The 24,748-nt window shown below is 40.8% G+C and overlaps 1 protein-coding gene across 1 annotated transcript in view; it reads right to left on the reverse strand.

Moving 5' to 3' along the window:
• FAM13A (family with sequence similarity 13 member A) overlaps window positions 1-24,748 on the reverse strand; it is a 329,846-nt gene that overhangs the window by 45,449 nt on the left and 259,649 nt on the right. Inside the window, exons 8-10 of the mRNA XM_040967337.1 lie at window positions 10,944-10,985; window positions 7,244-7,423; window positions 1,370-1,556 (exon numbers count right to left, since the gene is read on the reverse strand). Coding sequence (XP_040823271.1) covers window positions 1,370-1,556; window positions 7,244-7,423; window positions 10,944-10,985 — 409 coding nt within the window. The remainder of the gene's footprint in view (window positions 1-1,369; window positions 1,557-7,243; window positions 7,424-10,943; window positions 10,986-24,748) is intronic.

Below are 24,748 nucleotides of genomic sequence, written 5' to 3' on the forward strand. Positions count from 1 at the left end.
AGTGGTTCCCCAACTGGTCTTCCAGGTTTTAGCCTTGCCCACTTACTGTCCATTCTCAACATGGAGGTCAAGTAACTCCAGTCGCTCTTGTCCTGAGACCCTTCCACTCTTTCATAAGCTTCTCACTAACAACCCATGTTATTCAGAGTCCTTAGAAATGACCCATAGCCATGTCCAGTTTTGTTCCAGATAAATGACTGTACTTGCAATTCCATCTATATGGTTTTCTTCACTAGTTCCTCTAGGTCTTCACATAATGTCAAAATTTCGAGGAGAACTTATCTGATCCTGCAATTAAAACTGCACCTCCTGCCCATTTGCAACTCAGCTCCATCCCTTGCTTTAAAATTCCTCTTAGCAATTACCAACGTGTAATATATCTCCTATTTTACCTATGGAACGTCATTAGAGTCTGTTTCAGTAGAAGATATGCTCCACAAAAGTATACTCCAGGTCTAAAACATTGGCTAGCGCACAGAAGGCATGTATTAATGTATATTTCTTGTGAATTTTTCTTTCTTTTTCTTTCTTTCTCTCTCTTTTCTTTTCATTCTCTCTCCCTCCCTCCCTTTCTTTCTCTCTTTCCTTTTTTTCTTTGTTTGCTACAGAATCAAATATTTGGTCAGAATCTGAAGATCGTGAATGAGACAGAGATGGGGTTGAAAGAATTAGATAAACTAAAATTAGAAGGCTAAAACAAGTGGAAAGCTAAGTAGCAAGCTAATTCTTTAAGAGGTCATCTAAATGCCCGACATTGTTCTATTCCTGGGCTCTCAAAGGCTGGAATTTCAAGATTCACGGAATATGACAGAAAAGATCATCTTGCAGATGGGGAAGCTGTTCTAAGTTGCATTGACAGGGTTTGAAATTATTCATTGTGATAAAGATAGGGTTCACTGAGCTCACTTATGCTACCACGGAACACAATCTTGCAAAGTGGCAACTAGCCTAGAGGCAGATCCTTCCACATTAACAAAAAAAAAAAAAAAAAAAAAAGAAAAAGAAAAAGAAAAAAGCTGAGTCTGGAATTAGGACCACCCTTCCAAGCCTTTGTCAATAAACATCTAAGCACACTCTAAGGAATCCAGGTACTTTTCCAGTTTTATTGTTAGCACCCAGTAAACCTGAGATGCTATCCCTGATGGAGAAAAAAATGTATGAATGGGCTAACATGACGTGGAAGAGAATTTTCAACGGAAATACACATTCTTTTCAAGCTATTGTTCCAAACCTTAGGTAGTTTATTGCATTCAACTTCCTTGGCAGATAAGCAAATCACAGGCCAAATTAAAAAAAAAAAATAAGCTAGTAGAGTTAGTCTCATTCCTCAGTGGCTAAAAGTACATATTTTACAGCAATGTTCACTTACCACAGGACCATCTTGATTTTCATTGAGCTCAGAAAGTTTCGTACTGGATTTCTGTCGTTTGGGTTTGCTCCTTTCTCCAGTGTAACCCGAAGTGCTTTCATGTAGTTTTTCTACTTCCTGAGTGTTCAAAATACAGTCATCGAGGTTGCTGAATCCAGAAGGAATATTTTCTTTGTTGATGAGCCCCCTTGAATTGAAGGAAAAATAGTGTTTAATTTCATTTCCAAAAGGCGAAAGGGAGGTTTGTTGATACTGCCACCTGGGTCACATCATTTATATGGAAAGTCCAAAGAATGTTCAGTGATTCCTTGACCAAACCTGAGTGCAGTGCCACTCCTGGGGCTGCTTGGTGCCAAACAAATCACATTACAAGGGAAACAATTCCTAGAGGCATAGTGGCAAGGGCTGTGTTCCCACCCACAAACAGCTTTTCTATTTTACCCAAAGTAATTTATATCCAAGCAGGAAGAACAGTACAAATTTACAGTGAAAATTTGCATTACTCACAGATATGTGTGTGTGTGTGTAGCAATATTACAAATTAATGGAATATAAGGAGAAAAGAGAATACAGTGTCTTCTCTAGAGGAGAATACTGATTTCCCCCGATGCTAAAGACAGTATAAGTAGAGCATAAATGCATTACTGTTTGAATCACACTGAATCAGATAGGTTTGGTAGAAATCATTTGGAACTAATAAAACCATGGAATACAAAGCATTCTAATTAAAATTTGGATTTGTCAGTTACCAGGACAAGGGTATTCTGAGAATTAAGTGTATCACGTAGAAACCTTTTATGATTTAATTTTAGAAGTATATATAAAAATCATAATTACATATTTTAATTCAGTTAATGCTCTCAATGGTTTTAAGCATTTTATACATTTTTATCACAAGGTTTTGAAAAATAAATTATTTAGCAAACTGTTTTTTAAACTATATCATATAACAAATCAAACCTTTAACATAGCACTAAACCCTGGTTAAAAAAAGGAACAAAACTACTGAAGGACATTTTACTCTCTCACGTGGCAGCACTGAGTTAATGTATCTCAAAGCTATGTCTTGAATTAACTGAGCTCAAAACATTAAAAATAGATACCTTTTTTTTTTTACTATTAACTCAACCCTTTCAAAAAATGAAAGCCAACATTAAATATTTATCTTGTAATTTATATTCCTGTCCGCAGGCGGGCTATAACGGAAGTAAAATTATGACTTAAATACTATCATAATATTTCCACAGTTATACTAATCTTTGGTAATTTTTAATGCAATATTCAATTTCATCTTATTATCTGCAACTTTTCAGTGTGGAGAAAAACATACATTTGGTAAAAATCATATAAAAGAAGTATGCACATGTTTAAGCATTATCCCAGGTATAAAATACCAGAAGGCAGGTGGAGGCTGCTGGGGACTAACACGTGAGCACATGCTGCCAGTACACGCTCCTCAAGCCCGCTCCTCCATGAGCTGCCGGAGTTTGTTCTTGAACTCAAAATAATTGGTTTTACTCCTTAAATTCTGTCTTCCTATTATTCCTCATGTTTTCCCTCCATTTTTGGCTTCCTCAATTGACTGTATTTATAATACAACTTTGAAGGGGGTAATTAAGGTTACATTGGGTCATAAGGCTGGGCACCTAACACAACATGAGCACTATCTCATAAGGAGAGAGAAAGACAGGTGCACAGGGCAGAAGTCATACAAGGGCATTGTGAGAAGACAGTCATGTGCAAGCTAAGCAGAGATGGAATCCTTCCACAAACACCTTGCTGGCACCTCCTCTTGGGTTCCCAGCCTCTAGAACAGCTGTAAGTTAAAACTTAGACATATATATTATATAAAAGATATAGATATGGCATATTTGGGAGGCATGGCCTAGCAGCTAAAGTCCTTGCCTTGAACACCCCAGAACCCCATATGGGCACTGGTTCTAATCCCGGCAGCTCCACTTCCCATCCAGCTCCCTGCTTGTGGCCTGGGAAAGCAGTGGAGGATGGCCCAAAGCCTTGGGACCCTGCACCCGTGTGGGATACCTGGAAGAAGTTCCTGGATCCTGGCTTCGGATCAGCATAGCATGGGCCATTTCACTCACCTGGGGAGTGAATCATCGGACGGAAGATCTTCCTCTCTGTCTCTCCTCCTCTCTGTATATCTGACTTTCCAATAAATAAATAAATCTTAAAAAAATAAAAAGAAAGTGAAGGCTAGCCCAAGGCTGCTGCTTGTAGCAGGGCACTCAGTCCAGGTTTCCCTGCTGGGTGGCAGGAACCCTGAGCCATCCTCATCCTCGCCTCCCAGAGTCTGCAGGAGCAGAACTTTGGAGTCAGAAGCAAGGCTCAGCTATGGAAACCACAGTGATGTGAGCTGAGCAGTGTCTTGTCTCAGGCCTCTCATTTGAACTGCCTTGAGATTCCTCTGCAGAAATCTGGGGTTCTGATAATACAGAACCACTATTAGTCACCATCCTAACATATGCTTTTGACCTTGGCGGTGGCGGTTTAACATAATATATCTTAGTTTTGTCACAAAGCAACATTGAGATCAATTTTCTAATTTATTATCTTCTGAAAGACAGAGTATTTTCACTTGGAAGCTGCTTTCCTTTTAAAAATATTTATGTGTTTTTTTCAAACATACTCAGAAGTGAAGAGAAGAGCACAACAAGCGTACATACATCATTCAGCAACACTGCACAACTTGCCCATACACCAGCAGGTAGTGATTCAAAAAGGTGAACTCAAGTAAAGCTTTAATATAAGAAGCATATTCTTGGAACTTTCACGTTTTTGTTGTAGCAATAACAATGAGTAGCTGTATTTCCTCCAAAATTTGGACAAATAACAATGTACCAAGATTAACTGAAGTATTTATAGTCTTCGTCTATCTTTAGTATTGGTTATTTTAAAATTCCGTCCTGACGATTTCAGTTAAATTTACCAACTCTTTTATCTCACCTTGAAATGGCCATCATGGACTTCAAGGGAGGAGCGGGGAAGAGGGAGAGAGAGGGAGTGAAAAGAGAGACTGAAAAAAGAGAGATATTCCATCCACTGTATTACTCCCCAGTCTCAATGGTTGGGGATTTGCCAGGTCAAGTACTTGGGCCATTTTCTTTTATCTTCCCAGGTGCATTAGCAGGAGTTGGACTGGAGTGTCCAAGTATTGGCTTAACTTATTATATCACAATGCTAGCTAAATTTGCTGCAACTCTAAGTTGTTAGAGGCAAAATAATAACCCAAACCAACTTCTGTTTTTCCAAATGCTTCATGTATTCCAGAAAGTCAACAGCCTTGTATATAAGTCCAGTCATTTCTTCAGCAAAGCCCAAGGAAACTCTTAGGTAAATGAATCACCTCTGCAGAAGCAGGTACTGTGGACAACTTATTTTCTACAGTCCCTAACAAACGTTCTTTTTAAAAAAGATTTATTATTTTTATTGCAAAGTCAGATATACAAAGAGGAGGAGAGACAGAGAGGAAGATCATCAGTCTGCTGATTCACTCCCCAAGCACCTGCAATGGGCGGTGCTGTGTTCCAATCCAAAGCCAGGAGCCAGGAACTTCCTCCAGGTCTCCCACGTGGGTACAGAATCCCAAGGTTTTAGGCCATCCTCCACTGCTTTCCCGGGCCACAATCAGGGAGCTTATGGGAAGCACGGCTGCTGGGATTAGAACCTGCACCCATACGGGATCCTGGCAGGTTCAAGGTGAGGATTTTAGCTGCTAGGCCATGAAGTTGGCCCTAACAAACATACTTGATCTACTTACAAGTTACGATCCTTAAAGAATTTCCTAGGGAGCTATTAGAGAGGGCTTTGATAGTGGTATTTCAAAATCACTGATAGAAAGAACATTGAAGAGAGATCTGAGCCCACAGGGAAGATGCTGGTAGAATCAGCCAAGCTGGAAAAGTATCAAAACAAAAGGCATCTTAGGGATAGAACAGAGCTGGAAGGTGAGTGAAAGGAAGAGTACCCACACCAAGGTGGGGAAACAGGGGTCAGGGAAAGGACAACTGAGCAGTGATCCAGCCAAACCAGACGTAAGTAATAGACATGGAGCCTGGAGAGATGAGGCCCTTGCTCTTGCAAACACTTGAATCAGCATGGGCTTGGTGTGGAAGACATGGCTAGCATTTCAGGTCAGGATTGGGAGACAGGGCAGGGAGGTGTCTGATGACTAGGAGGAAAACAAGAAGCATCTGATGGATTTCTGAAGACCTAGACTGTCTCAAGGAAAATGAGCATGGTGAGACAATGAAGTTACTCCACTATACAGGAAAGTATCCTAATGGCCTATGTACATAAAATACCCCAAGATTTGCTTCCTCCCCTAGTTGTCATTTCATCAGGATGAGAGATCAGAATGAGCAGTAAAGGGAATAGCAGAAAAGAATAATGAAGAAAAAGACTAGAGTGGCATGTGTATAATAGTATTTAGATGATCCTTTAGCCTCCTACCAGTCTCCATCTCTTTTTGTTCTGGCTTTCCTGTCAAAACAATCAAGAAAATTTATGCTAGATGCATCCCTGGTCTTGAAAAACTCTATTTCAAACATTTCCAAGAGTGTTAGCTTATGCTCTGTATTTTTGGGACTTCATTTCATCATTCTGTATTCTCACTCTCAGGCTCATGACCACGCCCCCCTTCCCTGGCTATCCCTCTGTTCAAACAAAGCAATGGAGAGTGAATGGTGACACACAGAGGATAGGTTAAATATGCAGAGTGCTGCCAAATGTTAATCATTCAAATGAGGCAGCAGATAAAATGGGCATACACAAATGAATTCTCTAACCTCTTAATGCTTTCTATAAACCCCAGAGTAGCTAATTTAAAAAATAAATATCTTCAGTATCACAGCATGTCTATGTTATAAATGGAATATTACAACTATTCCTTCAAACCACTCCTTTTTGATAGTACTGCGCATGTCTCTTGTGAAATCAGTGGGTTCTATCACTGCTTCTGTTTATTTCTATAATTATTACTTGTTAGGTTAGCCTTTAGACATATGGAGCATTGGATCATATTATGTATTCTGTGCTTTCCTTCCAGCAGGAAAAAAAACCCCTATATTTCTTTCCCCATAAAGCGTTTGAAGTGAAGTATGAGGACAAGTGAAAAAGAATGAGGGGAACAAGGTGAGGGGAACAAGGGTCTAATTTAGACTTTGACATTTAATAAGTTCATAGTAATAACTATAGAGACTGCATGCCTCAGTGAATCAAAATTAAGTTGAGACTTTCAGAGACAATAATACAAATATTGTCTTTTTTGTGTAAGTTCATTTTCTCTGGCAATTTAAATCATAGTTACTAAATAACCTGAATGCTCACTGTTCATTTGTATTTTACCAAACCCTTTAAGAAAGGACAGAGCTCTCTGTAATACTCTCCTTGCATGTAAGTGCCTTCAAATTCATCATTACTACAAAAACGAACCTATGTTTTTCCTCTTTTGATTATATTTATCTTAATTTTTCCAATATTAGTATATAACCAAGCTTTACAGTACTATAGTGACATTTCAGAATTTAATTAGGTCAATAGAATGGGAAACTCTGCTGACTCTTAAATAAGTCTAACATTCAAATTCATGTGGTCTGCCAAGGAAAAGGAAGCCCCTTCACAGACACCCTTCTCCTCCCTCAAACCTGACAAAGCTGACACAGTCCTGCACTGGGGGTGGGCTGCTACATCAGGATGAAAGTGGATTGTTTATCCACAGTGAGTTTCCTAATGTTAGCTAAGTTTCAAACAACCAGAATGAATTCCCAAAGTTTTAACCCAAGTCCTGAAACAACAGAGACTTTGATATGAGGATGACACGATGACTAACGTGCAGATTTTAAAAAGAACACTCACTTCTCTCGGCCACGTCGAGCTTCATCCTGTTCCTTAGACTGGCGTCTTCGCTGTCTGGCGGATGTGTTGGAAGATGAAGATGAAGTCCCTGATTCTGATTCCTCTGAACTCTGACCTCCAGAACTATTAACATCGAAAAGATGCTGTTCCACAGCTGATCGAATGGTTCTCTCCAAGAGTCTGGTTAAAAAAAAAAAGAGTAATTAAAAAAATTTTTTAAAGCAATTGATTGTTTTGAAAAATACCTCCCATTTGAACCACATGGGTCATATGCTAGCATTAATTTCTACAGGAAGATATTAGACACTCTAGCACCAACCTGCCGTCACATCGATAACCCTGCTACGAGTTCGACACTACCATGGAAATGAAGGCTATTTCATTTTAATTAATTTTTTTCCTTCTTTTTTCTCTCTCAGTCAGAGGGGGACTATACCTAAGGGGAGGTATGATGGAAGTGCAGTGGGAATAAATACGTTCATAGGCAGAAAGAGAGAAGTATATCCCTGTACTTGTAGTACAAGGATGGAATACAGTGAAACAACAGGTAAGTCCCTACATCATTGGGAGACACCTCAATGACAGTATGATGGACTTCTGAGAGCACTGGGAAGACACCTGGTGAAAGACTGGGGAGGAGAACAATGAGGGGAGGGGGGAGAGGTGGGGAAACCCCAATGCCCATTAAACTGTGTCATAAAGAATTAAAAATACATGCCCATAATTTTCAAATTCTTTCAAAAATTTTCTTAGACATGCATGCCTAAAGACATGAGTTTGAGTATAAAAATATTTCCACTATTGGTTAAAAAGAAAAGCAAGCAACAGATTCCACTGGTTTGATTACTGTACTCTCACCCCTGTGAGTCCAAGATTAGTAAAATGCTCAGAGCATGACTAACAACAATTATGAGGCATTCAGGAAATAAGGGTCATTTAATACAGGGCAGAATAAGGAGAGATTTTTTTTTTCCTCATAGAATTATAATATGACCATTCACACAAAGGCGGATTTCCTCTCGGTCTCATATGGATCCTGCACAGGAAGGCAGCAGTCTGTTTGCAAGGCAAATTGGCACAAATAATTGTATGATACCTACAATCTATTTAAAATCCCTTTAAGATAAAATTATACAGGCAATCATCCATTTGGGGAAAAAAATAACTCACAAGAACAATTACAACTCAAAAACAACATTGCACAATCTTTCTTAACTTCTATTCAATTAAATTGTGGCGTACACAATAGAAGCAGTGATCATACAAATACTCCCCAAAGCACAGTACCAAAGCTGGAAGGATATACCTAGCCTGTTCAGTCTCGAGAAATGCAAGGAAGCACAAAGAGCTTGAAAGAATGCTTCGTGAGATATAAATGATGGCATTTATAAAGATTTATTCATTTTTACAGGAAAGTCAGGTTTACAGCGAGAAGGAGAGACAAAGAATCTTTCCATCTGGGTTTCCCATGTAGGAGCAGGGTCCCAAGGCTTTGGGCCATCCTCCACCGCTTTTGTAGGCCACAAGCAGGGAGTTGGATGGGAAGTGGAGCAGCTAGGACACGAACTGGTACCCATGTGGGATCCAGGCACATGCAAGGTGAGAAAGTTAGCCATTAAGTTACCGTGCCGGGCCTTGGTGGCATTTTTTACAGCTGCAAAATCTTTCAATGTGTCTAAACTCTTCTTTATCACCACCCTATTTACTTCTGAATATGCCAGTTGACAAAATTCTCAACTTGTACTCTTCATAAACTATGATTTTTTTCACTTGTAAAAGAATTACACACTTTTAAAAAAGATTTATTTTATTTTTATTGGAAAGTCATATCTACAGAGAGGAGAGGCAGAAAGATCTTCCTACTGTTGGTTCACTCTCCAGGCAGCTGCAACAGACAGAGCTGAACTGATACAAAGCCAGGAGCCAGCCGCTTCTTTGGGTCTCCCATGTGGGTGCAGAGTCCTAATGATTTGCGCCATCCTCTATTGCTTTCCCAGGGAAGTGCAGCAGCCAGGACATGAACCGTTACCCACATGGGATTCCAGTGCCCACAAGGCAAGGATTTAGCCACTAGGCTATTGTGGAGGGCACTACACACATTTTTTAAGTGTACAGTTTGAGAAGTAGCATTCTCCTCAACAAAATGGGTTTTAAGAACTTAGCGTAGTTTGTGTTTTCCAAATGCAGTTTTAGAACAGATTCATAATTATTTTATTAAAATTCTGTTGAATATATTTTACATCAATGAGCAGGTATAGTCCAATTGAGTGGGGCATCAAAACTTGCATATTTACAATCCTGTGCTCTACATGATTCAGGATTACCTAACAGTGCTACTAAGGGATGTGAGCTAATGGCTAAGTGTATTATAGACCAACATGCAGTCTCCTAAAATACAAGATGATTAGAAGGAAAGGCTTTTAGGAGACACAATAAAGCAAGAACATGTTAGTCTTGGCACAGCTCTGGGAGCTCCTTAGAAACTGGCAAAGATAAAGTTCTGTCCCCAATAGCTTCCTCATCCAACAAGGAAGAAAGAATCAAAATTCATTGTTGACATCCCAAACTCATTCCAATTCTTGCTTCTTCCACTTCTCTCTTTCTATTCATTCCCACCCTCTGCATCTCCTATACCCAAGTCCTGCCAAGTGACATACTCCAAAAAGACCTGTGCATGTCTCAACATGAAAGGAAGAAGCAGGTGTGAAGGCAAAGTCTTTGAGCAAGGAGCTATTCTTGTAGTCACCTGACAATGTTGATTTAGTAGCTAGAGTATGCCAGGTACCTTCTTAGGTGCAGGCAAGACAGCAATAACCCTAAGTGACCAAGGGTCATGTTTATGGAGCTTACACATTGCAGGACAAAACAGAACAAAGTAGATACTAAAACAGCAAATAATGGGTTGAGGAGGAAATGTGGACTGTTAGGGGTAAATTCCCAGACGAAAAGCCATATGAACAGAGTTGAGTGAGAAGAAAGTGCCGGCCAGGTAAGCAAAAGCCAACACAAAGGGACTGAGGCAGGGGGAAGTGTGGCCCATTCCTGGAACAGAAGATGGTGCAGCTGAGTGTAATGAGAATGGCGTTCAGGAAAAGCGGGAAGAGGCAGACAGTGAATTTAACTAGTTAAAGTTCACATGCAAGTGGAAGGCTAACAATTAAAAAGACATGAAATGGCCATAATAACAATTTCATCATCACCAGTTTGTACTCCTTTTATACTTTTTAACTCCCACAGGTAGAGCCCAGTGCTTTATTTGACAGGAAACTTCCAGTGCGTTTTTTGGCACACTGCAGCTACTCAGTAAACGCAGGTTCAGAGAACTGGACAAAGAAGTAAAGGCATGGTTAATACTTCAATGCCTAATTATAGTCTCCGCTGCAAGGAACCTTTCAAAGCAGAGACTAGTTTGCAAACATTGACTCTGACATTACTTTTAATCAAGTAAACAATAAGCTCATAGTTTTGGATAAGGAAGTTCTCTCAGGTCACACACTCACAGAGAAAGCTCTCACAGGACCATGTCTGATTCATTCCCATCCTCTGGACACAGATAGTTTAAAAACCACTGGCTGCTATGTATGCTGCTCTTCCAAAACTATACACCATTATAATCATTCTTTTCATGTTTAATAATCAGAAGAGGGCATTTAACAGAGCAGTAAAAATGTGACAACCCAACCCAACCCAAATAACTTACTCTCCAGTTGATGAAACGTTGCTGACTTGGGATACGTGAGCACTGTGGAAAAGAAACAGAGAACAAAGTCAAGTTAGACCAAGGATCAGCCACGGTGAGTCAAACACAGTGCCAGGTTAGGAGAATTAGCCAGGTTGCTAGTGATCCTTGCATGGGCTTAACCATCCCCACATAAGGGCTTACAGAGGCAGTCATGGTTCCGTATTGCTGAACAGTGGTTCCCCCCCACCCCCGTTTTAGAGCTTTCCATGGCAGACAGTTGCACAACTCACCTCAGAAAATCATCTCTTGGCTCTTGCCTTACTGCCAAAGTCCTGGTTAAAGGATCTTCCCATTTTGCTGCTGACTACCCTCTTGCTATGTGCTCTACGGATTTCTCTCTCTTCCCAGCCTAAATTCACTCCACCCCTTTGCCCCAAGCCTGCTTTAAGCTACCTTTCTGTTCCAAGTTGCTCAAGATGGAAACTAGTTCAAGTTCTATAAGTTCTTATCTCAAAACCCAATTTGCAACCCAAATGGCTGAGTGTTTATATACTCGCTGTTTTCCTGTTTTCTCAAAGCCCGAGTCTTCTGAAAACATGAGAAAGGGGCCAACGTGAAACAAATGATACAATCACAAAATGTTGACTGTTCAGAACACTCTCCCTTCTATATAATAATTTTAAGGAGGGTTGGGATCAGCAGTTGTATTAATTGTATTTGTATCATTCATACTTCACATTCTGCCCCCTATTGCCAGGTGGGATTTTGAATCAAGATTCAAAGGTGTCTATGTTTAAACAAAGAGGTTAAATATTGATATTTTGAAAAGGGGGGAAAAAAAGCAACCCAGTCATGTCAAACTAGTATTTTGCACAACAGTTTTCTCCTTTTTTCCCTTCTTTGGAGAAGGTACCACTACTGATGTCCATCTTTCAGTCACTGCAAACATCCTAATTACAGGATATAAATGCCAGCCCAGGAATGTGTTATTTTGGAAGCACCTGCCAGGTTTTTGTCTATGGAAAGTTCAGATCCTATCTGTTTCAGTGCAATCTGCAAGTGCTTCCGGGGACACTATGATACTTTTCATTTTTTCTCATCACATCCCCTCCCTCTGGTACTCCACTCTTATCACAATCATGTTATCACAGAGCTAATCACACACACTTAATTCTCTGACCCCAGATCATCTTCTTTAGTGAAAGCTATATCTCTTTTTCATGGTCACAGTGACCAAGACAATCAGATCCCAGAAAAACACACATAAAAGCATGCTGCTGTAGAGAAGGAAAAGAATCACTAAGTAAAGTAAAATAGCCTGACACTGAGTGCTTACCATGATTCAGAGCGCTGTGCTAAGTACCTGTTTATACAAATTCCTTCCTTTACTGTCCAGATGAAGATATTAGCATAAATCATGTGGACCCAAGAAACACAGGAGCTTGGATTTGAACCCAGAATGTTTTAATCTAAATGTCTAAACTCTTCATCATAACTCTAGCCCATCACTCAGAGAAAAAGTTACTGGAGTAATGTGGAAGCCTGGATTGGGGTTTTTCACTTTGTCTTTGATCACATTCATCTGTTTGGCTTCAAAGTGCCTGTTACTGAGAGCAGTCTGGGCTTCATAACCCACACCCAGCCCTCTGCTGCTCTCTGTCCTGAACTGGAACAGGTCGTGCCGGATTGTGGTGGTCTGTGGCTCACCCTCAGGGAACACAACACTGTATGATTAGCTCCCTGGCTCCATGTCTCAACACAGTTACACAAGCTTGGCTCTGGGAGCAAGGACCGCTGTTAATGGTGACTCAGAGGTGGGAGCCAGGGTGATCCTATAAAAGGGTGAAGAATGTGGGCCCGTCACATGCAAAACAGCATTCAAAGATACACCATCAGCCTGTCGGTCCATGCTCCAGGGCACAAGGATGCAGTATTCCTCTCTTCCTGTCCACGCACTTCACTTGTCCTCCCTTTGGCCAATGGCAAAAGATGCTAATATATTTATGTCTCATTTTGGGAAGCAGGAAAGGCAAAGAATGAAAGTGAGGAAGGCAGGGAAGCGGGCACAAATAGGCCCACACTTAGAGATGTGCATGTCTCCGAACAATGGCTTCTCAACTTCAGTGTGCACAGGTGTAAGGTTCCTGTAACACACACTCCGTGTTTTAGCAGGTCTTAGAATGAAGGCAGGGTCAGGTGGGGTTCAGAATTTCTAGGAAATTCCCTGGTGATTCTGATGCTGCTGGTGTGAGGAAGATGTTTAGAATAGCAAAAGCTGTAAATCCTTGCCACTAAAATTCTTCAAAACTTTATGATTGCTTAAATAACACAATGGCCATTTTAAACATTTCAATCTAAACAATGAAGCCATGATATAGAAAAAAAATACACGTTATCTTCAGTGAATAATAATTAATACCTCAATATCTCCCTTAAACCATAAAGAATCAAGACCCAAGCTGTTTGTATTAGGCAAATCTTTCTGGGGATGAAAAACAAACAAATCAGTAATAGTATCAAGTAATTAAACAATTACATTTTTTGGTCTATTAAATTTAGATCAGATTTATGATAAGTTTGTATCTTTGTTTTTAAATAGTCTTTTAAAATTTCCAATATATGTAACTTGTTTGTAATTGTCCATTCTTTCAATATAATTTCTAGAAAAAAATGTGCGATGAGCAGAAAATATGTTCTGTGAATTAGAAGAGTCCTGATCTGGGCTCTGCAAGCAATAAGCTGGAACCAGAGGCAAGCTGCTGGTTAACTTGGCTGCTTTGGCTGAGTTTCTTCATCCAGAAAATGGAAGGTTTGGCTTTTCACGTCTGTGGATTTCTTTTAGCTTTAAAAGTTTATGAAACAATCTCAAATTCCAGTTTATTGCACTAACATTGAAAACATCACAAAGGGTTATAATTGTATAGTCAGATTTACTGCATAGTATCAAATTTACACTTTATTAGACACCAATAACAGCTCTGGTCAGGAATCCTCCTCCATGTTGCTGTGGTATGTGCTTAACAATTCACCAAGAATAAAATTTCAAAAACCATTTCATGACAGTAATACGGACGGCTTCTGCAGCTGCAGTTGCCTGAACAAATGCTAAGACACAGATAAGAAGTCACTATAAGAGCTGTAACACAAGTGAAGAAGGTAAGCAATAACAGATCTCCTTCCATCTGCATGGTGCTTGCCTCTCATACAATGCAGACTCCTAACAAGAACACTTCAGGGTCCTCAGCGGACTTGCTAAAGAACTTCCCACTTACCCATTGTGAGCATGGATGTGGAAATGTCTGTTTCCTCAGGTTGGTAAAGCAAGCACTGGAATGGAAATGAGCTCACGTGCAAAGCCTGGCATTACAGTCAACATCATTAGCCAAACTTACTGTCAGTGATATCTGAAACTGGCTATTCTATTGGTGTGGTCATTTAAAATTCTAAGCCTACGCAGAAATACACTTGATGATATACTTAAACACCTTCAGTCTTTATCTCCCTTTACTTATGAAAAAAATTTTTTTTCCTTAAACCCAGATTTGGGCTGGTTTCTATTCCAGCTGCTTCACTTCTGATACATTCCCTCACAAATGGCCTGGGAAAAGCTGCAGAGGATAGCCCAAGTGCCTGGGCTCCTGCCAAATAGATGGATAAGGCTTCTGGCTTCAGTCTGATCCAGAGCCATCCATTGTGGTCTTTTAGGGGGAGTTAAAGATATTTAAACTTTGATAAATGTTGCAACATCCTCTTGTGGTGGCATTTAGCCGTTTTGGGTACAAAAACCCCTTATATTTTGGTCTTAAATTATATGCTCTGTGTGATACCAAAAAATAAATTGAAATCAGACTATATGGGGGTGACTCAGAAGAAGGAAAATATTTATCTTTCAACTCAAAAATTGTTTTTTCTTTAATGGCTGATAAAATTGAGATTCAGAGAGGTCTGGTGTCTTACTCAAATTACACAGCCTTGATTCCATCTACAGAGCTGGGCTGAGAGCTGACTCCTGTTTGCAGTCTTCGTATATATTCCTGAGGAATAAAAGTTTTTTTTTTCCTACTTGTTATGTGTTGATATTTTTATATAATTGAGTGTTAAGCTTATGATTGTGAAGTGAAAACATGCCATTTTAAAAATTAGAAAAAAAAAGAGAGGGAGTATGAGGAGAATGATGGTGGGTGGGCAATTTGGGCAGGAAGGAGGCAGGGTAGAAAGAATCAGTATGCTCCTATATGTGTGTCTTCAAATACATTAAATTTGCTCACTTTGATGCATGCTGAAAGAGTTCAGCTAAATAAATCCCATATAAAATGTTCTCCAATCTTCTAAAAAAAACTATGCCTTACACAAACTTCTGTTCTAATGACTAGCATTGTATCTGTTTTTCAAGTGTTCAATTGGAAGTGGGGCAGCCTGAGCTTTAACTATGCTACCTGGGCCCTCCCCACTCACGTGGGTATCATACCCACTGGGTCAAATACACTCCTGTTCAGCATTTCCAAGTAGCCTGCACTTGAGGTTCTTACTTCCTCATTGAGTTTGTCCTTTCCTCTGGCCTCTCAGGAGAGTTTTTATAGGTAAACTAGAATAATTTTTGTTACTAATATTATTGAGTTTTAAAAATCTCACCCTCAAAGGACTTTCAGAGATGAGTAATATTTTCTTGTGAAGTAATAGGTGTGTGCTTCAACCCCATTTGCAGGAGCCAAGGTTTAGTGCATGTGTATATGTACTCACTTATTCTAATTCTTTTTAACTGTATCAATTCCTCAGTGCTATGTATTCTGCCAACTTTGTTACATAGAGTTGTCTGTGTAGGTCCTGTACTATAAATGTCTTAAGTTGTTTCTTTGTTGATGTAACTTACACTTATATGATTTAATATCACTTGACATATACTAATTGTATCTTCACTATAGATTTGACTTCATATCTATTCGGTCCTTGAAATACAGTTGGTCTGATACAGCCATCTGTTTTTTCATATTTATCAAGTGTGTATGTATTTCACTAGTAACCTAGCTGTGCTGGTTTTGAACACAGCCATTTTTAAAGTATTGTTAACTTTACTAAATGCTTCTAATTGACTGACATTTATTGTCACAGGAGATATGTTTGTATTGTGTTTTTGCTTTAAGCTTTGCCTTTTTCGGGGTGTTCCCTTTTCCTTCAGTTTATTAATATTCTCACCTTTGACTTGGAAGACAGAAATCCTATGTACAATTCCACACTTGTTTGCTTCCCATACTTCTCTAATTATTAAATCAAAACAAAAACTCCTGGTATCTGTTTCTATTGTCTGCTCTTCCATGCAACAGAAGAAACACAGAATCTCACCGCTTTCTTTGCCTTTTTACTCATGTTTATTGCCACATCACTGATGAATGAAAAAGATGTTTCTAGGGGTTCTCAGGTCTCTCTCCCATCAGGCACTTTCTTCATTTATTTTCAACAATTTCTACCTTGTGCTTTTCCCCACATCATTCTAACAACTGTGACAAAGCATCTTACACACTCGTCCCTCTTTCTTCTGTGTTTCCAGTCTTTCTATTCTAAACTTACTCTCCCCTTATGGCTTCCTACTAATGTTCCAAAGAGATTTGTTGTGTCCTTGTGCATTTTTTTAAAGAAGATCAACAATGTCAGTTCTGAAGTTTTCCTCTGAATCATAGCAAAAACCAAACCAGTTCTCTGGAATCTGTTTTTATATTCAGTCCTCGTTTGTCTTGGTTTGTCATTTTTCTTCACTGATCCCTAGTAATCTCTCTGTGTCCAGTGACTGTTAAAGGAAAGCATCAATCCAGAAGGAGCTATTGTAACAACCTGGGTGGGCAGTGTGTTCTTTGTTTATGGCTTTGTCCCCTTGGCAAGGGGCAGCTACCTCCTTTAGGATTTAGACTTGAAGAGCCACTATGTATGTCCTTGATCAAACCGGACCTTAGGTGAACTGCTTCGTGATCCAACTTATAACCAAGCTATAGTTGATTTCTGTACAGCATATAACTGAAAGTTCAAACTAAACCCAATATTTTTCCTGCTGCTTCCCTTTCTCAAATGCCTGTGTGAATCATATGAGCACCCCAGGGAGAGCGCCTGTGTCCAGTTGCTTTGTATGCTGAATATTCTAGTCTCTGAATGGAGAGCAAGATGAAGCTGCTGATGAGGGCAGAGAGGTTCAGTTCTGGATGATTCAGAAAGTCAACATGCTCAGCTGAGGAATGTCCTTGGCTTTTCTGGACAGTTTAGCAGAGAATGGAAGTAATATAAATTTCACTTTCCCCCTTCCTTCTCTACGGCCACGTGCACTGCTTGGGTGGGAGCTGGAACATAAAGTCTGGAGGATGAACCATGACTCAGGCCATCCCCACTGGTGATGCGACTGCTCAAACAGGCTTTTCCTTTACTGTTATTGTTTCTGGTTTTTGACTTTATATCTTTCTTGGAATTGAAAATGGATGCTGGCAGTCATTTTCTCAGGCAAACCTGATTGGCTACCTGCTTCAATGAGATGTCCTTCAAAAGGGAACCCATCAGGAAGCAGGCAACCTGAGAGACAAAGTACCAAGAGCTTGGAGCTCAAGACAAAACGGAAAGCTGTCCCCTTCCAAACAGACCACTGATAAGGAAGAATTCTTACCTCAAAATTATTATTTAGAAGAAATAAAAATAAGCAGAGAGCTTCCAATTAAGTAGAAAAATTGCAAATTACAAATGCTAGCATAACTTTTTTTTAAAGATCTATTTCTTTGTATTGCAAATTCAGATATATAGAGAGGAAGAGAAACAAAGATCTTCTGTCTGATTATTTACTCTCCAAGCGGCTGCAATAGCTGGAGCTGAGCCAATCTGAAGCCAGGAGCCTGGAGCCTTGAGCCTCTTCCAGGTTTAGCGTTCCAAAGCTTTGGGCTGTCCTCAACTGCTTTCCCAGGCCACAAACAGGGAACTGGATGGAAGGCAGGGCCGCCGGGATTAGAACCAGCATCCATATAGGATTCCAGCACGTGCAAGTCAAGGACTTTAGCTGCTAGACTATCGTGCTGGACCCCACATAAAGTTGTTTTAAAAGATGTTCCCAAAAGCCATCTAAAGATGCTTTAGAAAGCAGTTTTATGCATATCATGAAGGGGATGGTATGATATAATTTCTAGATGTTACATAATATTTCATTTGAATTTATCCAAGGCTGTTTTTATTTTCTACCAACATAAACTCTAGAGACTTTCATAAAATTAAGGGTCTTGGGTTCTAGTATCCAAAAATTAACAAAATATTAAAGAAAGTGTTTGTATGCCAAGCAATGAGCTTAGAAATATCTCTGGTGCTCCTTCAGGGTGGGGCTGGCGCAATGACTCAACTGGTTAATCCTCTACCTCCAACCCCATGGTATCTTATATGGCTACCAGTTCGTGTCCTAGCTGCTCCTCTTCCCTTCTAGCTCCTTGCTTGTGCCCTGGGAAAGCAGCAAAGGATGGCCCAATCCCTTGGGACTTTACGTTCCCATGGGAGACCAGAAAGAATCTCCTGGCTTTGGATCAGCTCAGCTCTGGAGAGCATGGCCATGTCGGCAGTGAACCAGTAGATGGAAGATCTTTCTCCCTGCCTCTTCTTCTCTTTGCAAATCTGTCTTTCCTAATAAAAATAAATAAATATTTTTAAAACATGTGGAAATGGACAAAATACTGAAAATGACCCTAAGCAATTCCAAGCCTGCTCAGGGAGTAATTTAGTTGCTCCATATTAAAGCTTGGTCTGGAATTTAAAAAGGCGTTAATTCTAGGCTTTTGATGGAGTACCAAATGATAACAGGACAACACACAGGTTCAGGGTCTGTGCTGCAAGACAGATGTTAGGAATACAAAGGAATAAACTTTATAAAGCTGGGTGAGGTGGTTTTCAAGTACATCGCCCTTAAACAGACATTTAGCATTTGGTTAAAGCACAGGCAAACATACAAGCTATATATGCACAATCCCAGGAATTTGTGAAGGTACAGGAATTCCAGGATAGAAGTCTGCTGGGATGGGATGGGCACCGGACCTTCGGAGCATTAGGTAGTACAGGTGATGTGGGGGCAGGAAGAGGAGTAAGAGTGGAGATCCCTGGTCCTGGTGAGAAGACATGAACATCCAAACAGCAGCAGAGGCGGCAAAGATGCTAGCCAGGCCTGACTGGAAGCCCAGCAAGAGGAGGGGGGTGCCTACCAGGCTGAGCATGGCAGGCAGAAAGCATCAGACCCGCCGACCACAAGGTGCTTCGTGGCTCTATCCCAGCAGCCGAGCAAAGGGCTCCTTTTGCTTTTGGATTTCAGTGTAGGATATGAAGAAAATTTGGGCTGCAGGCACCTTTGCCAAGAATGTTCTCTACCTTGCTTATTTTGCTGTTTCCTTGCTGAGGACTTGGCAGGTCCTCAGCATCTTTCATTTCTCTCCTCCTTTTACCAGGATGGGTTACACCTGCTGAGCCTCTGGGGGAACAATGACACCTACTGTTTGAGTTACTGTAACTGCAGTGAACTTGCCCAGTGGGATGATGGCAGGTGGAGATTTGTAGCTACCATTTCCTTCCTTTGCAAGGAAAAGAACAAACAGCTCTGTGATGGGCTCAGCCAGGTGGGGGTACGTTTTGAAACCAAAGAAGACAGAGCTGTGATCACCAGGGTTAGAGTAAAACCCTTTGAGTGCATGGTCTATTTATAACAGCTCTAAGACAGAAGGGCCTAAAGGCAACTGTGTACTGTAGCCCAACAAGGGGTTCAGCCACAGGGGTTCGGAAAGAAGATAAAATTACAGAACTGGAGCAGCAAGGGAAATTGCCATGGCCTTGCTGGTTCCTGCTTCTGAGTTCTGCCCTCCCACCTGTGGGCCCAGCAGGATTCCAGCACCTTCACACACTCTCCCTGTCCAGCTTTTATTCCAGCCACTGCCTTTGTCTTGTCATAAGCAGTTCACTGGTGGACTCCAGCAGCCTCCAAGCCACTGGCTCGGGCCCACTGTGATCTGTAGTCCACGGGGGCTTGGATGGATCATCTGTTTCCATAGAATCTGAAGGACTACGTTGCTCCCAGCTTCCATCTCTCTTATCTGACCACCTAAAGACTGTCTAATCCCAGACTCACGGAGTTCTGCTGTTGCAGTGCCTTTTAGAATTGGCCACCTAACTGAATGCCCCGCCACTGAGCAGCCTGCCCGTCCCTATCCCTCTGTCCGGCTGCTTGGGGTGGCATTGTTTCTGAACGGCATCTACCTCTGCAGCTGTGACTTCTCTTACATTCTCAGTGAAATTCTTAAAAAGCATACTTATTTGAAATACACACACACACACACACACACACACACATGCACTTTTTATCTGCCACTTCACTTCCCAAATGATTTCAGTAGTCAGGCCTGTTGGTTTAGAGCTGTTGGGTCAGCGGCAGGGAAAGTCCAGCTAACAGGCCATATAAGGCTCAAAAATCATTTGTTCTGGGCTCCATCAAGGCAATCACAGGTAGGACTGGAAGCTCAATCAATAAATAAAAAGCTCCTTTCTAAGCTGACAATTTTGTGTGGCCCCCAGATGACAGCCCTTGGCAGAAAAAAGTCACCCAGCCGTGAAGGAACTCAGTGTGGCTCTCTGTCATGGGTGGTAGGAACTCCCTGCCCTCACCTGCTGCCTCTCAGGGTGTGTACTGGTAGGAAGCAGCACGCAGAGCTGGGACTCACTTAGCACTCTGATATGGGATGCAGGCATCTCACAGAGGCCTCATCACTGTACTGCTACTCACCCCATCCTCATTACTCCTTGAATGGAAGATCTAAGATCATCACTATGTGATTTGTAATAGTCCAATATTCTTGGTCAGGGAAAACAACACTTTATGATCATCATTGACTTGTGATTTTCTTTTTTTTTTTTTTAAGATTTATTTTTATTATTTTTTCATTGGAAAGGCGGATATACAGACAGGAGAGACAGAGAGGAAGATCTTCCGTCCAATGATTCACTCCCCAAGTGAGCGCAACGGTCGATGCTATGCCGATCCGAAACCAGGAGCCTCTTCCGGGTCTCCCACGCGGGTGCAGGGTCCCAAAGCTTTGGGCCGTCCTTGACTGCTTTTCCAGGCCACAGGCAGGGAGCTGGAAGGGAAGCGGGGCTGCCGGGATTAGAACCGGCGCCCATATGGGATCCCGGGCGTGCAAGGCGAGGACCTTAACCACTTGCGCCACCGCGCCAGGCCCAACTTGTGATTTTCAAAGACAGTCTGTATTATGTTAAATGTAAGAGAATCTATGCAGTTTCTTGCCATGTTCATAAAACATCCTGAAATTCATGAGTCTTACAATAGCCTCCTTTTTGAACACTGTATCAAAAGATACTATGGGGCCCGGCGCGGTGGCGCAAGTGGCTAAAGGTCCTCGCCTTGCACTCCCGGGATCCCATATGGGCGCTGGTTCTGATCCCGGCAGCCCCGCTTCCCTTCCAGCTCCCTGCCTGTGGCCTGGGAAAGCAGTCGAGGACGGCCCAAAGCTTTGGGACCCTGCACCCGCGTGGGAGACCCGGAAGAGGCTCCTGGCTTTCGGATCGGCATAGTATCGGCCCGTTGTGCTCACTTGGGGAGTGAATCATCGGATGGAAGATCTTCCTCTCTGTCTCTCCTCTCTGTATATCCGCCTTTCCAATGAAAAAATAATAATAATAATAAAAAAAGATACTATGGAGAGAAAGGGATGGAAAACATGAAGCTACAGAAATACAGTTAGATATACCTGAAACATTTAAGTATGGATTTACTTTTACTGGAGGTAGCAAAAATAATTCAGTGACTTACAAATTACTTTTTAGTGGAAATGTCATGATTTTAGCCTTAGAAAATAAAAATAACTTTGCCTCTGCTGCAAAGGTTAGGCAGGCATGCAAGTCACTCCCTTTTCCTAATGTTGTCATAACTTAGTTTTTGTGACTCAATATTAGAAAGGTCAAATAACTTCTATCAAGCCTTCAGTAACCTATGTGATTAATTTTCTGTATTTTCACTTTCATTCTGTAAGAACAGGATTTCTTATTAAAGACTATATTCGTGTTCAAATATCATAGTTCAGGTTATTACACAGTTTTATACTACCAAACACAATTACGAGTCTTTGAACACTTAAGACTACTGGCCCATTGTGTGTCTGTGTGTGTGTGTGTCTTTTATTTTGGTAATCTTTACATAACTGATTAGGGCACAAAGAGTCAAGGGCTACATGAAAGTGGGTAAAACCACTGTTTCCACATTATCATTATTATTATTATTACTGTTATTTTCTGTGTCTGGGGTAAAGGGGGAGATAAAGGGAGAGGCCCCACCCAGCCTCCCACCCATCCCAGGACCCTGACATGGGGCATCCCTCATCTATTTTGTTAAAAATATTTATTTACTTATTTATTTGCTAATTTATTTATTTATTTAGAATGTCAAAGTTATAGGGAGAGAGTAAGAAAGAGGGAAAGGGAAAGATTTAGAGAGGGAGAGAGACCTTCCACCCACTGGTTCACTCCCCCGATGACCACAATGGCTAGTGCCAGGCCAGACTCATGTCAGAACCCGGGAGCTTCTTCTGGGTCTCCAGGTGGGGACAGTGGTTCAAGTACTTGGGCCATTTGCTGCTGCTTTTCCCAGGTCATTAGCAGGGGAGCTGGATCAGAAGTAGAGCAGCCAAGATACATACAGGTATCCACATGAGATGCAGGCATCATAAGCAGTGATGCTGTCTATGATGTCACAACACTGATTAAAATAGTTATCAAAACGAAAAAAATTAAAAACAATGTAAAATGTAGATTGATGTTATTCAGAGTGAGTAAAATAAGACAGAGAAGCAGTTCTTGTTAACGGGCTTGATATAGTGCTCTTGATTAGAGAATCTCTCACACTGAGCAAAATTTAATTTCCACTAATACACAGTAATCATTTGTATTTATTCTGTATATTCACATAATGTATTTCACAGAATGCATGTCCTTAGTAACAATAGCCTCATCTGTTCACAGGAATTGCGCAGCTGAGATCAACAATGAACCAGCAATGCTGACCTGGCTAGCAGGAAACCAGAGTTGAAAAAAACAAAAATTGGACCACCACATTGTCTCAGACTGAAACCTCAAGCGTTGCCTCTCTTGCCACAAAGTGATTATGCAATGGGCCGCAAGTCATTGAAAAGAAGTTTCTTGGCCAGACCTGGCATCCCAGGATCCATTTCTCAACTACTGGTGGTCGAATTGTAAATGAGATCCATCTCTGGTTTGACTGCCACAAATCAGATTCAAAAATAAGTAAACAAATTATGTATCAGACATCCTGACGTTTATTTTCCAAAGTAGACTTAAAAATCAAAGACTTGTAAAGTGTCCAACATCCTTCATTTACAGGGTTGTATGCTTTTCACAACTATTTTCTAAGCCCTTGAAGTAAGTAGGTAGGAGGCAGAGAAACCCAGCAACAAGGAATACTGGGTTTCATGCTACACCTTAGACAGATGGTTGGCTCCGTTCCTATCAGGTCAGCAAGTGCTCAGACACCGGAGAGGAGAGATCTTGTCTAACATGTGTTTTGATTTCTGACAAACTGTCTGTTTTAATAGTTGTCAGGGTGGTTTTCTAAACCTCAGATAGCAATCCTAGACTCCATGAACCCGCTGGATATTTGGTCTCCTACACTATTGCTACACAAAAAATGCATTAGTACAGCTCAAGTCTCCTTCAATGAGGGCCCCTTGCATTTACCTTGCTGCCTACACACAATGACATTTCAGAAACTTCACGGAGAAAGGTAATGAAAATGTGTTTATGTTAATGACAAAAAACACTGAAATCCCATGGATAGTTTTAAAATATATATATATATATATTGTCCATAAACTTTAGAAAGTACCCTTGCACATGTCAAAAACAGAATCTTTAATTTATGGTATAGTTTAATCACCAGGGAAATTGCTAAAATGAAAATGGGCACCTTGACATTTCTGAATTTAAAACAAAACACCCAATTTTAGCCTTTTCAGCTATCTTTAACATTTTAAAAGCTTATTTTGTGAAAAAAAGAAGAGAAAGCAGGAATACAGTGGATGGACACAGCAACTTTCTATTCTATTGAAAAGGATTAAAGTGGACAAACAAATCCACAGAAGTTTCATCCCTCCTTCATTGCCTACAGCAGATGGACAAAAAAAAAACAAACACCTCAAATAGAAAGGTACCAAGGGTCTTTCATTTTCCTGTGAACTAAATAAACAAAAACAAATTATGAATTACTATAATTTCTCTTAATATCAGTTGCAATTGTTTATCTGTGACACATTAATATGCCACATTAGCATTAATCTTATGATGGAATGACATTTGAGGGACACATTCTTCCATGCACTAGGTCAAAGTTAACCACATGTCGCAGGGAGACCATCAACCTCTCATGGTTCTGCTAAGGCAAAGGTAATCCACACCACACTTTGCACAGGATGCTTTTCACAGCCTCACTCTGCCAGCCCAACTCATGTATTCCTGTATTACCCAGAAACCCTTAGAAACCCTCACAATGATTACATACTCAAAGGTGTCAACAAAGCTAACTGCAGCTCATCAACATGATGGCCAGAGTAAGAGCCAGCAAACGGCTCTTCAACGTGAGGGCCCAGGAACAGCTCGCCAGCAGTGGGAACACCAGTAAACTCACTCTTCTGTGGTTTCTCTACTAAGTGTTAGTGTAGACAACACCAACTGACACAAAGTACTCACATCGTGCAATTTCATTCAACATCATAGAAATCTTAAAATCAAAGGGCAAAATATATGCTATAAAA

This window comes from Ochotona curzoniae, unplaced genomic scaffold (assembly GCF_017591425.1).
Source record: "Ochotona curzoniae isolate NIBS_2020 unplaced genomic scaffold, NIBS_Ocur_1.0 scaffold_4506, whole genome shotgun sequence".
Classification (NCBI taxonomy): domain Eukaryota; kingdom Metazoa; phylum Chordata; class Mammalia; order Lagomorpha; family Ochotonidae; genus Ochotona; species Ochotona curzoniae.